A 16342-nucleotide genomic window follows, 5' to 3' on the forward strand; every position below is an offset into this window, starting at 1 on the left:
CCACATCCACACCAACATCTCTGGTTTTTGAATTTTGTGATGTGGGCTAATCTTACTAGGGTTAGATGATATCTCAAAGTGGTTTTTTTTTTGGCCGGGGCTGGGTTTGAACCCGCCACCTTCGGCATATGGGACCAGCGCTCTACCCCTTTTGAGCTACAGGCGCCGCCCTCAAAGTGGTTTTAATTTTCATTTCTCTGATGATTTTTAAGGATGATGGGCATTTTTTCATGTGTCTGTAGGCCGTGCGCCTGTCTTCTTCAGAAAAGTTTCTCTTCAAGTCCCTTGCCCACCCTGAGATGGGATTATTTAATTTTTTAGATGAAGTGTATTATTAACGTGAACTATACTGTCAACTTTATTTGTTGTCTGGTTTTAGAAAAACTTGTTCTTATTTTGGAGTGTAATGAAATTTACAGAGAGAGAATCAACATCTTTATGATGATGAGTCTTTCTGTATAGGAACATGGTCTGTTTGCATTTTTTCCAGGCTGATTTATACGTCTTTCCTCATAGTCTTTGCACATTTCTTTTTTAAGTTTATGCCTAATATTTTATCTTTGTAAATGGGGGTCTTCTCTTGCATTATATCTTCTGCTTTTTGTTTTTATGGTATGCTTTTATGTTTGAAGGCTTTGGTTTGTTTTAACTTGATAGCTTTTTTTGAATTAAATATTCTTTATAGTATTTTTCTTGATTCTTTGATATCTTGTAGATACATAATTTTGTCCTCTACAAATAATTTTTCATTATTTTATTACAGCAATTACTATAATTGCTTTTTTCCCTCTCTTTTAAATTTTAGGTTTTTTTTTTAGAAACAGTTTTAGATTTACAGAAATGTTGAGCAGGTAGTAGAGAGAGTACCTATGTACCGTCCAACAGTTTCTTCTATTAGTATATTACATTTTTATGGCATATTTGTTATAATTAATGAACCGGTATTGGTACATTATTAACTATAATCCATAGTTTATTTAGATATTATCAGTTTTTAATCTAATGTCCTTTTTCTATCGAAGATACCACATTATATTTAATCATGCTGTCTCTTAGGTTCCTCTTGCCTCTGACAGTTTCTCAGACTTTTTTCTTTTGAAAACTTTGACAGTTTGGAGGAATATTGGTCAGGGAATTATTGTAGGATGCTCTGTTTTTATTTGCTTGTTTGTTTTCTCATAAGACTGGGGTTATGGGTTTTGGAGAGGAAGATCACAGAGATAAAGTGCCATTTCATCACATGAAATTAAGGTTATTTACTATAAGCATGATTTCTCACTGTTGATGTGGACCTCAATCACCTCTTTGAAGTAGCATTTATGGGTTTTTCCACAGTGAAGATTTCCCCATTTCCCCTTTTGTATACTGTACTCTATGGAAAGAAGTCAACATATATAGCCTACATTTTAGGGAGTGCTCGTTCTTTAGAGTATTACATAATTTATTATGAACTCTGCGTGGGATATTTCTCTTTTCCCTATGTTAATTTATTCAGTCATTTATAAGTATTCTTTCATGGATACTTATTTTTTTTTTTTTTTTTTATAGAGACAGAGTCTCACTTTATGGCCCTCGGTAGAGTGCCATGGCATCACACAGCTCACAGCAACCTCCAACTCCTGGGCTTAAGCGATTCTCTTGCCTCAGCCTCCCGAGTAGCTGGGACTACAGGCGCCCGCCACAACGCCCGGCTATTTTTTGGTTGCAGTTTGGCCGGGGCCGGGCTTGAACCCACCACCCACGGCATATGGGGCCGGCGCCTTACCGACTGAGCCACAGGCGCCGCCCCATGGATACTTATTTTATACTTTAAGTGATAATCCAATACTACTTTATTTTGTTGCTCAGATTGTTCCAGCTTTGATGATTGTACACTCTTTCAATTGACTCTTACGCCTCTTTCACATAACCCCCATCATTATTTTGTTTTGTTTTAGTACTTATTACTCTCTGGTGCTACAAGATGCTTTGGTCTTATCTTGTTTATTTTGTCACCCATTTTTTTCTGTAGAAGTTCCTTGGTTTCTTTTATTGTAGAAAGGCTTCAGAAACCAAGATTTAAATGCTGGTTTCCAGATGTGCTGCTTTTGTGGTGGTGTTTCTTTTGGACCCTTTCATTTAACTAAGCGAAGAAATAATATGCATTTCTACTAACCTGTGCATAACACATATCTGTAAATATTCTTTATGAAACCATCTGTATTAAACATGAGTTCCTAGGGATGTCTCCTGCTCAAATCCGTTATTATGTGGATAATTCTAGGTTCCTCTCTTTAACTGATCTGTATTTCATTCCGTGATTGAGAGACTGGCTCCAACTATTTGTCAGGCATTTACTAGTGTAATTCCAGTATATGTATAGCAGTATCAGAATTGTTAATCTATACCTTGTAGGTTACAATATTGACTAAATGAAGTATATTACTTAGGTGTGGTTCTTTCTGCTTTTAGTCTTATAAACTTCCTTCATTTCCAGCACCTTTCCTGAAACACCCCTCAGTGAGGTTGTCTTCCAAAATGGCTGTACTATTTTGCATTGCCATGAGCAATGAATGAGAGTTAACTCTTGCTTTGCATCTTTGATAGGATTTGGTACTATCAGTTTTTAAAATTTTTTTTTTGCCATTCTAACAGATGAATAGTGATCTCTTATTGCTCTTTTAATTTGCAGTTCCCTAATGACATACGGTGTTAAGCATCTTTGCTTATGTTCATTTTCCATCTTTGTAGGTGAGGGGTCTGTCCATATTTTTTTGGTCATTTATAAATTGCGTTGTGTTCTTATTATTGAATTTTAAGAATTTTTTGTATATTTTGAATACAGTTCTTTATTGTAAACAGGTTTTGCAAATATTTCTTTTCACTCTTTTGGCTTACCCTTTTATTTTCATAATAGTATCTTTTGCACAGCAGAGTTTTTAATTTTAGTAAAGTCAAACTTATCATTGTTTTTCTTCCATGGATTATGCTTTTGGTGTTATATCTAAAAAATTATCACCAACCCAAGTCACCCAGATTTTTTCCTGTGTTGTCTGCTAGGAGTTTTATAGTTTTGTGTTTTATATCTAGGTCTAAGATGAGTTAATTTAAGGTGATTCTTGTGAAAGGTATAAGGTCTTTCCCCAACCCCCTTGTGGATGTCCAATTGAAAAAGCACCATTCATTGAAAACCTTTGAATTACCTATAATTTGTCCAAGATCATTTGACCAAATTGAATTGAATCTGTATCTGGACTTTACATTCTATTCTGTTGGGCTATGTAGCTATTCTTTTGCCGTTAACACACTGTCTTGATCATTGTAGCACTTAGTTCTACCTAACTTATCTCAGTCTTCATTTCTCATCTGCAAAATGGGGTTAAAAAAAAAGGAATCCACCTGCCTTGGCCTCCCAAGTGCTGGGATTACAGGCGTTGGAAAAACAATGAATAATTCACAAGTCTATGATATAAAATTGGTGTTTGGCAAACGTAAATTTTCTTCTTCTCAAATGAAAATGGGTCCTAATGAAATAAAGCAAAAAGCCAGTGTCCAGGGATATGACACCATACACGTTGTCTCTCTGGAGAACCCTGACTAATGCAGTGTCCAAGAATAGGAAAAAGTTTAGCAGCCTGTGACAGAATATTATACAGCCACTAAAATATTTATGAAAACAATACAAAGTGGAAAATGTTTAAAATACTAGGTTAATAAAGCAAAATGCAAAATAGCATATGCACACTGATTACAATTGTATGTAAATTCAAGTGTAGACGAGAGTTTGGAAGCAAAATATAAAAATTAAATGATGTGAGCTGTGGGTCATTTCATGTATATTGCCTTCCAATTTAAAAAAATAGAAAAGCTCAAAAAAACCAAAAGCAAGTACAACTGCTGTCATCAAGGTGAGGGGATAGGTAACCTTAGCTCGTGTTAAATGTGAAAAGAAAGTTCTTTCAACCAGGCCAGCATCTGCAGAGAATAGGCCCCATCAGTGACATCATTTTGTTGTTGTGACACTTGAAGTGCTAACACATGTTTTGGAAAGATCCTGAAAGAAAAAAATATAAGTCTTGGAGTTGGTTGATGTCTGTCATCTGACTTTAATATTTTCTTGAGTATTCTGGGTCTTTTGTCTTTTATATAAACTTCATAATCAGTTTGTCAATATCTATAAAATAGCTTACTGGGATTTGTTTGGGATTGGGTTGAATAGGTAGATCAAATTGGGAAGAACTGACATTTTAACAATATCAAATCTTTATTTATGAATGTGGAGTATCTCTCCATTCATTTTTATTTTCTTTGATATCTTTAATTACAGGTTATACTTTTCCTCATAGTTTCTGTACATATTTTTTTAGCATCTAGTTCTTTGCCATCAAGTATGATGTTAGCTGGGGGCGGCACCTGTGGCTCAGTGAGTAGGGCGCCGGCCTCATATGCTGAGGGTGGCGGGTTCAAACCCAGCCCCGGCCAAACTGCAACAAAAATATAGTCGGGCGTTGTGGCGGGCGCCTGTGGTCCCAGCTGCTCAGGAGGCTGAGGCAAGAGAATCGCGTAAGCCCAAGAGTTAGAGGTTGCTGTGAGCCGTGTGATGCCACGGCACTCTACCCGAGGGCAGTACAGTGAGACACTGTCTCTACAAAAAATAAATAAATAAATAAATAAAAAATAAAATTATAAAAAAAAAAAAGTATGATGTTAACTGAAGTTATCTGTAGCTGTTTGTTACCAATTTGAGGAAGACCTCCTTTATTCCTAGTTAGTTGAGATTTTTAATAATGGCTATTGGATTTTGTGAGATGCTTTCTCTGTGTCTATTGATGTGATCATATGACTTTTCTTTTTTAGCCTGTGTATGTAATGAATTATATTCAATTTTTTTTTTTTTTGAGACAGCGTCTCACTCTGTTGCCTGAAGTAGAGTGTAGTGCATGATCATGGCTCACTGCAACCCCAAATGCCTGGGCTCAAGTGATCCTCCTGCCTCACTCAGCCTCCCAAGTAGCTGGGCCTCTAGGCACATGCCACCATGCCCAGCTGACTTTTCTATTTTTTGTACAGATAGTTCCACTATGTTGCTCATGCTGGTCTCTAACTGCTGACCTCAAGTGATTCTCTTACCTCAGCCTCCCAAAACGCCAGGACTATAGGCTAGAGCCACCGGACCTGGCCCATTAACTGATTTTAGAAATTTAAACTATAGTCTTGCATATCTGGAATAAATACATTTGATTGTGCTGTGTAATTATTATTATTATACATTGTTGAATTTGATTTGCTAACGTATCGTTGAGAAGATTTTTGCACTTCTATTCATAAGATATATTGGGGTGGAATTTTTCTTTTTTTGTAATGTCTTTATCTGGTTTTTGTATTAGGATAATGCTGGTGTCATAGAAAGTTTTTCCTCTGCTCTGTTCTACAGAATTGGTATCATTACATTCTTGAAACATTTGGCAGAATTTACCAGTGAAATCTTCTGAGCCTGGAGATTCTATTTTTTGGAAGATTATTAATTATTGATTCCATTTTGTTTGTAGTTATGGCATATTCATAAGATCTTTCTTCTTTAGTTTTGGTACTTTGTCTTAAAAGGAATTGCTTCATTTCATTTACGTTATCAATTTTGTAGGAGTAGAGTTGTGCCTGGGTAGGGGTGTCAGTTTTACTGGTCTTGCCAAGTAGCCAACTTGTGATTTTATTACTTTAAAAAAAATTTTTTTTTTCTTTTTTTGAGACAGGGTGTCATTTTGTTGCCCTGGGAGTGCCCTGGGTAGAATGCCCCAGTGTCATCCTAGCCCACAGCAACTACAACCTCTTGGGCTGAAGTTATCTTCTTGCCTCAACCTCCCCTGGAGCTGGACTACAGGTGCCTGCCACAGTGTCTGGCATTTATGCCCAGTGTTTTTCTACTTTTAGTAGAGATGGGGTCTTTCTCTTGCTCAGGCTGGTCTTGAATTCCTGAGCTCAAGCTATAAATACACTTGCCTTGGCCTCCCAGAGTGCTAGGATTACAGGTGTGAGCCACTGTGCCCTGTTAAAAATTCTTTCTTTCTTGTTGTCAATTTCATTGATTTTTTTTTTTTTTTGCTCTAATTTTTAATTGCTTTTCTTTGTGTAGTTTCTTAGGGTGGAAGCTTAGATGACGGATTTTAATTCTGGTATTCGACTATGCATTCAATGCTGTAAGTTTTCTTCTAAGTATTCTTTTTTTTTTTTTTGTATCCCACAAATTTTGATGCTTTGTTTTCATTTTTACTTAGTTCAAAATATTTTAAAATTTATCTTGAGATTTTCTTGACCCATGAATCATTTAGCATGTGTTTACTCCCAATATTCTGGGGTTTTCCACCTTTTTTCCTGTGAATGACTTCTAGTTGAATTCCTTTGTGGTCTGAGAGTATATTTTGTATGTTTTTTTACTCTTTTGCATTACTAATATGTGTTTTATCAGTGTAAGTTCTTGTGTGAACTTGAGAAGAATGTATATTCTGCTGTTGTTGGATGAGGTATTCTGTAAATGTCAATTAGATCTACTTGATTGATGGTGCTGTTCAGTCCAACAGTATTCTGAATTTCTGCCTGCTGGATCTGTCAGTTACTGACAGAGGAATGTTGATGGCTCCAGTTATAAGAGTGCTTCTTGCAGTTCTGTCGGTTTTTCTCTCAAGTATTTTGACACACTTTTGTTTGGTGCAGACACATTAAGGATTCTTATGTCTTCTTGGAGAACTGACACTTTTTTCATTATGTAATGCGTCTCTTTATCCCTGATGATTTTTCATGTTCTTGAGTCTGTTTTGTCTGATATTAATATGGTTATTCCAGCTTTCTATTGAAAGCATGGTATATCTTTACATTTCTTTGCATTTATCTATTTTGTGTCTTATATTTCTGGTGGTTTTGTTTTTGTTCTGTTCTGAGCTTTGTTTTTTGTTCACTCTGACAGTCTCTTAATTGATTTTTTTGTTCGTTTGTTTCTTTTTGTTTTTGAGACAGAGTCTCACTTCTTGCCCCTGGTAAAGTGCTGTGGTATCATAGCTCACAGCAACCTCAAACTCTTGGGCTCAAGCAATCCTTTTGCCTCAGCCTCCCAAGTAGCTGAGACTACAGGCACCTGCCACAATGCCCAGCTATTTTTTAGAGATGGGGTCTCGCTTTTGCTCAGAGTGGAACTTGTGAGCTCAGGTGATCCACCCTCCTTGCCTTTCAGAATGTTGGAATTATAGGTGTGAGCCACCCCACCGGCCCTAATTAATTTCTTTAGACCGTTCACATGTAAATTGATTATTTGGTACAGTTAGATTAATATCTGCCGTATTCTTATATGTTTTCTCATCATTTAACTTGTTTCTTTCCTTATCTTCCCCTCTTTTCTGCTTTCTCTGGTTTGAAATAGGCTTTCAATGTGATTTCATTTTCTGTTATCTCTTAGCATATCTCTTAGCATATGTCCTTTTAACTTGTTTTTAGTACGTTTAGTAAGTTGTCTTAGAATTTGTAATATACATGTACAGCTAATCTGAGTCCTTCTTATTTATTTATTTATCTCTGCTGCTCTGGGTAGAGTGCCATGGAGCTGACAGCAACCTCAAACTCCTGGACTCAAGTGATCTTCTTGCCTTAACCTCCCTAGTAGCTGGGAGCACAGGTGCCTGTCACCATGCCTGGGTAGTTTTTTTATTTTTAGTAGAGATGGCTCACTCTTGCTCAGGTTGGTTTTGAACTCTTCAGCTCGGGCAATTCATCTGCCTCAGCCTCGCAGAGTGCTAGGACCACGCACAGCCCCCAACCCCATACCCTGCCTTAAAAAACAGTGTACTGCTTCATGTGTTGTGTACCTTGTATCAGAGTATTTCTTATTCCTTTCTCCTAACCCTTATGCACGTAACATTGCTCTCATTCATGTCACTGATCTATATGCTGTAATCACTCAATTTATTGTTAATATTCTTACTTTGAACAATTAACTGTTAGATCAGTTAAGAATAAAAAAACAAGCTTTTATTTTATTTTCTTTTAATCTTTCTCTGATGCTCTTTATGTAGATCCTTGTTTCTGATGTTTTTTCTAGGCTATGAAGTATTTCTAACATTTCTACAAGGCAGGTCTGGTGATAAGAGTCCCTCAGTTTTTGTTTTAGGATGTATTATTTCTTCTTAATTTTTAAAGGATGATTCACTGAATATAGAATTCTAGGTTGGTATGATTTTTTGTTTGTTTAAACATCTTAAGTATTTCGTTTCACCTTTTCTTGCTTGCATAGTTTCTGATGAGAAGTCCAATGTAATTTTTTTCCTCGTTCCTCTGTAGCAGTGATTTTTCAACCTGTGTGCCACGGCACACTGGTATGCTGTGCCGTGAAAAATTTAAAAAATCATTAATTAAATTATTTTCAAAAGTTCAAAGGACGGTAAGTGTGTGTGTGTATATATATATAGTTTGTTTATTTGTTTTTGTTTTTTTGGTCAACATATTTTAAGTGTGCTGTGAAAGTTTAACTATAGGTTCAAGTGTGCCATGAGATAAAGGTTGAAAAACACTGTTCTATAGGTAAGGAGTTTTTTTCCTCTACCTTTTTTTTGAAGGCTTTGTCTTTGGTTTTCTGCAGTTTGAATATTATGTGCCTACATGTAGGCTTTTTTTTATTTTTTGCAGTTTTGGCCAGGGCCGGGCTTGAACCCACCACCCCTGGTATATGGCGCCCTACTCCTGAGCCACAGGTGCCGCCCTGCCTACATGTAGTTTTTTGGAATTTATCCTGCTTGGTTTTCTCCAGGCTTCCCTTGATCCATGGTTTGGTATCTGTCATTAATTTTAGAAAATTCAGATGAAAGTGTGTCAAACGGTCTGTGAAGCTAGTGAATGATGCCCCATGATCATATCAATGTACACAGCTATGATTTAATAAAAAAATTTTTTTTTTTTAGAAAATTCCCAGCCATTAATACCTCAGATATTTACTCTTCTCCTTTCTTTCTTCTCCTATTTGTATTGCAATTATGCATATGTTACAGCTTTTTAATTTTCTTACAGTTCTTAGATATATTCTGTTCCTTCTTTTAATTTTTTTGTTTTTTCGGTTTGGGAACTTTCTGTTGATGAATCTTCATTCTCACTGATTCTTTCCTTGGTATATTATCTGTCTGTCTTGCATGTTCTCTGTTTTTTTCCATTAGTGACTTTAAGATACTGATCATAGTTATTTTAAATTCTCTTTCTGGTTATTGTATAATCTGTCATATTTGAATCTTATTCTGATGCTTTGTCTCTTCAAATTGTGAGGATTTTTTTTTTTTGCCTTTTTAGCATGCTTTTCAATTTTTAGTTTAATTTTCTTTTTTTATTCCCTTTAATTTAGTCTTTATTTATTTATTTATTTATTTATTTTCAGTTTTTGGCTGGGGCTGGGTTTGGACCCACCACCTCCGGCATATGGGGCCGGCACCCTACTACTTTGAGCCACAGACGCCGCCCTTTAATCCAGTCTTTTTAATATAACACCTTTAAATCTCCCTGAGGAAGTTAACTAAAAATGTCTTCTATCCGTCTTTACTTCCTCTCTCCCAACATCTAATCTTAAGTGATGATATATTTTTTCTGGTTAATATTTATGTGAACATATAGTCAAAAAGTGTATTCTAACTTCTACTTATTCTCTCCAGTCTTTTCTTGTTTTATTGACTCCATTCTTTCTACATAGTTGTAGCACACATTTACATTCTGTTATGTCATTCTTTAACTTTATAGTTAGTTTTAGTTCTGTGGTTAAGTTTTTGGTTCATATGGCCAGATCTTATGCTGAAGCTTTTTAAGTCATTTCTTGGATATATGTATTTTGTTCCTTGGTAGGTTGCTCAGGAAGGTTCAAGTAATTTATTAACTATCTGTGCCTTTAAACTTGAAAGATAGTTCGACTATATAAATTCCTGGGCTTGCATTTTTTGTATCTGTGTTCCTTAAAATTTTTTATTTAATCCATTTGGGTATGAAATACCTGTTTATTGTGTTTGGTTATAAAATACAGTTGTGTGTTGCTTAACATGGCATGTGTTCTGAGAAATGTGTCCTTACGTCGTTTTGTCATTGGTGTGACCATTATAGAGTGTACTTAGACAAACCTATAATATAACCTACTCTATTATATATAACCCCATTATAATCTCATGAGACCACTGTTGTATGTGCAGTCATTGTTGACTGAAATGTTGTAATGTGGTGCATGAGTGTAGCTGATCTGAGGTTTTGGGCAGTATAATTTTTCTCATTCTTTATGAGTGACTTGGTATCTTTACCTAGATGCTCAAAGAAGTTAAAGTTTTTAAAGTCCACTAGCTTGTAACTAGGAATAATCTGGGTTGAGTATCCCTAGTGTAACATCTGTCCTTTCAGTGTATAGATTCAAGTTTTCTTTTCTTTTCTTTTTTTTTTTGAGGCAGAGTTTCACTAGGTTGCCCTCGGTAGAGTGCTGTGGCATCACAGCTCAAAGCAACCTCAAACTCTTGGGCTCACGCGACTCTCTTGCCTCAGACTCCCAAGTAGCTGGAACTGCAGGCACCCACCACAATGCCCAGCTGTTTTTTTGTTGCAATTGTTTCTTTTTTAGCAGGCTGGGGCTGGGTTTGAACCTGCCAGCCTCCGTGTATGTTGCCGGTGCCCTACCCACTGAGCTATAGGTGCTGCTGATTCAAATTTTCTTCTATGAAGATTTACTTGAAGCACAGTTAGAAATATTTGTCTGATTCTAGTTATGTATTTTTTATGTACTTATTGTTGCTTTCTTTTTTTTTTTTTTTTTTTTTTTTGTAGAGACAGAGTCTCACTGTACCACCCTCGGATAGAGTGCCGTGGCGTCACACTGCTCACAGCAACCTCTAACTCTTGGGCTTGCACAATTCTCTTTTCTCAGCCTCCCGAGCAGCTGGGACTACAGGCGCCTGCCACAATGCCCGGCTATTTTTTTATTGCAGTTTGGTGGGGGCTGGGTTTGAATCCGCCACCCTCAGCATATGGGGCCGGCGCCCTACTCACTGAGCCACAGGCGCCGCCCTATTGTTGCTTTTTTTTGTGTCTGTTTCATTATTTTCATTAACTTTCCCACCTGTTTTTCCTTTATTGGACTTTTTTTGGTGGGGGGCTTCTTAGTTCTTCCTATCATCTGGTCATAGTACATATTTTTGAGTTCTAATTTTGACTTAATTGCTGCTTAATAAAGTGTCAACTACTTTCTTAATTTCTTTCATTTTCTGTCATATTGAAATAACAACAATTTTCATTTTCTTTGTGACCGCATTTTTCTGAAGTGTTTTTACTGACTTAAGAACAGCATCTTAGTGTGGACTTTGTGTGGACTTTGATTTTCTAGTGTTTAACAAGTTGGTTTTTCTGTAGTTTTAAAAAGAAGAAGTTCTGTAGGAGGAAGGGAATGACGAGTATGGTTTTTGAATTTTGTAGTTGGCCTCTTTAATTTGTGATGTATTTTTAATATATTTTTTAAAGGTTTATTATGAGATATAGTAAAGCTTTTCTCTTTTGTGTCTGTGTTTTCCAGATATTTTACTTTCTGAAGAGGCCCCTTTAAATGTATTTTGCGCTGCTGCGGTGCTTTCTGAGATCTGTGTCATTTGGACCTCTGCCTGCCTGGAATATGAATCTTTATTCTCTTGTGGGTGTGTTCTCATTCTTTTTGCTTTGCTTAGGTTTTTTTCCCATTTCCTGCATTCTCTCTTTACAGTGCATCTCTGTGGAAGTAAGAGGATCTTGGTGGGCTACTTCTGCAATCTTCTTAGAGTCTAGAATCAGCAAATTTGGAATGTTCTCTGGCTCTCTAGAGATTTCTGGCCTTCTTTGCACTTAAACTAACTCTTGGAGCCTGTGAAGGGTATTATCTGATTTTACCTGGTTCTTAGATTTCCTTGGTCAGGTTCTTTCCTATGGCCAGGATTTTGAACTACTTGGTTCCTTTGTGAAGAATAAATTTTTGCTTCATTTTTACATGAGTGGCTTCTTCTAATTGGTGTAATTAGCATTTTTTTAGAGAGGTGGGTTTTTTTTTCCATTTACTAGATCATCCCTAATAAAAGAATTTTCCTGCTCTATCTTAACACCCTTTTTTTTCTTTTATAGCACTATAACAGCTTGTGATTATCTTGTTTCCTATTCTACTTATTTATTTTCTGCTCTCATTTGAATTTAGCATCACAAGTGCAAATTCTGTCTATCTTACATACTCCTGTATTCCCAGAGCCCAGCATACTGTCTGGCATAGAGTCAGACTTAGTAAAAATTTGTTGAATAAGTAAGTCTAGCAAATAGTAGAATCCCTTCTATGCTGCTATGCTCTCCTAAAATTGGGAAGTTTTTGAAAGTGACTCTAAACCCCTACAGTGTATTTAAGTGATTTTTGGAAAAGCTGTATTTTTTGTAGTATACTCTTTAACTTTCCATAACTGTAGATACTTAAAATTGATTTGAGTCAATCCTTATTTTATATTTGGAATTACAGTCTTTATTGTATAGTTTCTTGTATCTCTTACATTTTATGTTATGTGCGTTATTTAATGTATTAAACATAGATTATACTCCCCTTGGACACAGATTCCTATTCTGTACTGTAATGGTATTACTCCACTGGTGTTCCCACATAATGGAAGCTCTGTAATAATTGATTGATTTTGTGTTATTACTGACTGCTGTGTAGGAGGAAGATTACACATGATACCTTGAATGAAGGATGTGAAGGCTTTTCATAGAATTGTAGAATGTTAACAGTGATGTTTCCTAGAGTTGTGCAATTCAACTGCCCTGATTAGAGCTGGGAGAAATTTGAGACTAAGGAATTCAGCCTTTGCTTTTACACTGTAGATAAAGGAACTCAAGCCCCGAGAGATTATGTAATGGATTATCCAACCAATTAGTGGTCAAGTTTCAAGGCCTTCTGATTTCTAGTTGATTTTTTTCTAAATCCATTTTTATCTCATCATTCAACAAAAGGGCAGGCTTTAGAAGGGTATTTTTAATCTACAATACCAAGGGAAATCATTACAGGAATAATTCTTCTGTGCTCTTTTTTTTTGGCCGGGGCTGGGTTTGAACCCGCCACCTCGGCATATGGGACCGATGCCCTACCCCTTGAGCCACAGGTGCCGCCCTCTTCTGTGCTCTTTTAAATACTTTGCTTTACTGATTTTTCTTCATATAAAAATTAGAGGTGGCTTTTGATTATAAAAAACATTCAATTCAAAATTGGCTGGATTTATTGATAAGTATCCTGAGCAGCTGTTATCAGAAAAAATGTTAAATACTCAGTTTTTTGCTCAATTGCTGCTGTTTAAGTATTCTTTGGAGCAATCATTTGAAAGATATTGCTAAGCAGGCTTAGGGTTTGAGCATATTTAATCAAGAAAGTTTTTCTTTCTCTCTCTCTCATTTTCTTTTCTTTTTTTTTGAGAGACACAGTCTTACTCTGTTGCCTGGGATATAGTTACCATGACATCAGCTTAGCTCACAGCAACCTCAGACTCCTGGGTTCAAGCAGTCCTCCTGCCTCAGCCTCCCAAGTAGCTGGGACTACAGGCACCTGCCACAATGTCCAGCTAATTTTTCTCTTTTTAGTAGAGATGGGCTCTCACTCTTGCTCAGGCCAGTCTCCAACTCCTCAGCTTAAGCAGTCCTCCTGCCTCAGCATCCCAGAGTATTAGGATTATAGGCATGAACCACTGTGCCTGGCCCAAGAAAGATTTTTAATTTGCTGAGTTGAGCCCAAAGTATCCAATAAATTATCTTTTCATGATGACTTTAGTAGTTTGTTCTAATATTTAATTGGTAGTATGTATAGATACAGTACATTTAAAAATATGCAAAATAGAGATACAACTTGGAAAAAGTTAAAACTGTATTCCATTTTTCAGTTACCCGTATGTTGCACTATACATTTTTATAGTTCTAAAAGAATTCACAGCCTTACCTTTGTAGTCTAAGAGACCTAAACTGTTATTCATTTTTATTACCTTTAGTTTTTATCCAGCATTGGTAGACATGAAAATATGCATTTAAATATTAAATTAACCTGATGAAAATACTTTAGGAAGCCATTTAAGTCCTCAACCAGGACCTCTCCCTTTTCAATTCTTAGTGACCGGTTCTCAGTTATTGTTTGCATTTTAAATGTGTTTTAAAACAGCAGATATTTAAAACCCTAGATCAATCTTCTTTATTATTTGACTAATAACAGTTTGTGTACTGTCTTGTATGTACCATCTTGTATAACTTTTTTCTTTGCTAGTTATTTGTTTATCTGGATGATAGTATAAATGAATTAGATAATTAGAAGGGTGTTTTAGATGCCAGAAGCAGAGATTCCTGGCAATTGGAACTAAAAAGCTACCAGTTTCTCTTCTCTATGTTCTGGTGTGCATGGTCTGTAAAGATCTCTCTTCCGTTTCTACCTCTGCTACATATTTATTATATTACTGACTGGTTTATTCTTTCTCTTATATCTCTATTCGTACTTTGTATATCTTTTCTCTGTTTCATTGGTTCTTTTACTTACACAGTTTTGTCTTATAATTTTATTTTCATACTGGTCCATCTCATCTCCAATTGTATGCGATAGCCACCTGGATTAGCTATTATTAGGATAGTTGGAAGGGAAAATCATAGGCAAAATACATCATTGCCTGTGATGTTCTTTCAGCAAAAGTTGTGGATGGGATATTTTCCCTTTTAGAAACCAGGGATGGTGAACTGGTAACATGATTGACACATGCAATATGAGTGGTTAATGTCTCCTGCTTAGTACTGAGGATCAGAAGAAGGAACGATTATATATCACTAGTGATGGTAAGTTTTATTAAATCTGGGGAAAACATAAGAGAGGATAGTAATGGTATGTTTTGTCTGCTATGGTGATAGGCTCTGTTTACCATTGTTTGAGAGCCTGACGTTAACAGTCACTGCTGTAAACTACTTTCTTACTTGCCTTGGAGGAGAGTGGAAATGGGTTGAGGGAAGGAACATTGTGGGAGGGAGAATTAAAAACAGTCTAGAGTTGATTTTCTATTTTGAGATATGACCTGTCATTAAGCATTTATTGCTTTTTTCCTGTTTATTGCTTTGTTTTTACCTTAAGTTCTTAAATAAATTCTTAACTTCTTGAGTATTTAGAACCTCTACCTCTGTACATTGACTGTCTCCTTATGTTCACTACCTCCCTACAGTGACCTAATTTTCATAGACCAGACATGTATCACGTGTACTCAGTGGACGTTCCTTATGTTGACCATCTCCATGTGATGACCATATTGCTACAGTCCCTTGAATGGTCAGCTTAAAAGAGGTTCTACTGTATATATATCTAAAGTTCATTTTGTCACTTAATGTGAAGTAGAACTTCTTTATTTTTAAATACAGCTGGCTTATGAAAACCCTTGCTTTTCTCCATTGTTGGAAATGCCACCCTTCTCATATTAAACAAAATCTTACATATATATTAGAGGATTTCTGTGCTACTGCTTCTCTTTTATTTCCTATTCTTATTCAAGTTCCAAACATTATGTAACTTTGTGATAATTTTAGCATGTGGTAGACTATTCCTTTTTTTGCTTATTCATGTTTACTTATTCTTTTAGTTAATTGCTTCAATTTTCTTTCCTTTATTTCAGGAACATTTTAGTGGATAAACCAAACGACCAATCTTCAAGGTGGTCTTCAGAAAGCAACTATCCTCCCCAGGTAAGATTATATGTAGTCCTTGATGCTGTGTGGAAGTCATCATTTAAATTGGCACTTAACTCAACTGACATAAGTTATTTGGAATCTGTTATTACTTTATTTAGTCTTTTGAGATTGTGAGGTAAATTTTTATTTCTTCTTTTTCTGTTTATTTAAATTTTGGAAGAATTTTTATTTCATAGGCAAATGCATTGGAATTCATATTTTGGAGGGAGTACTAATGATTTAAATTTAAAACTAAATTTCTTGATACCTTGTGAGGAAAATGTTAACTGATAAGAACTGATTAGGGTCTGTTGTTCTGATGAGAGCAGAGGTTGTGACCTCTGTTGCATTTATACTGAAGTCATTCTGTGAATGTTTAAAGAAATTTTAGTAAATTGAACTTTGCTCAATGATCGCCTTTGAGGAAAATAAACTTAATATAGTTTATTGGTTATTTTACTTTGCCTTTGGGAAAAATAAACTTAATATAGTTTATTGGTTATTTTACTAAAATAGTATATTTAAATGGTGTCCAGACCATGCACTAAATTCCTTTTTCTTGATTAGTGGTATCTAAGGCTGTCTGAATTTAAAAATAATCATTCTTTCAGCATTAATGCTTACTATGTACAAGGCA

The 16342-nt window shown here is 35.8% G+C and overlaps 1 protein-coding gene across 4 annotated transcripts in view; it reads left to right on the top strand.

Moving 5' to 3' along the window:
• The window catches only part of MKLN1 (muskelin 1), a 365625-nt gene that overhangs the window by 184833 nt on the left and 164450 nt on the right, over nt 1-16342 (top strand). For all 4 annotated transcript variants that reach the window (XM_053609581.1, XM_053609579.1, XM_053609580.1 and 1 more), the window contains one exon: nt 15651-15720. In XM_053609581.1, the coding sequence (XP_053465556.1) occupies nt 15651-15720 (70 nt within the window). The remainder of the gene's footprint in view (nt 1-15650; nt 15721-16342) is intronic.

The sequence above is a fragment of the Nycticebus coucang genome, chromosome 11 (assembly GCF_027406575.1).
Source record: "Nycticebus coucang isolate mNycCou1 chromosome 11, mNycCou1.pri, whole genome shotgun sequence".
In the NCBI taxonomy this organism is placed as follows: domain Eukaryota; kingdom Metazoa; phylum Chordata; class Mammalia; order Primates; family Lorisidae; genus Nycticebus; species Nycticebus coucang.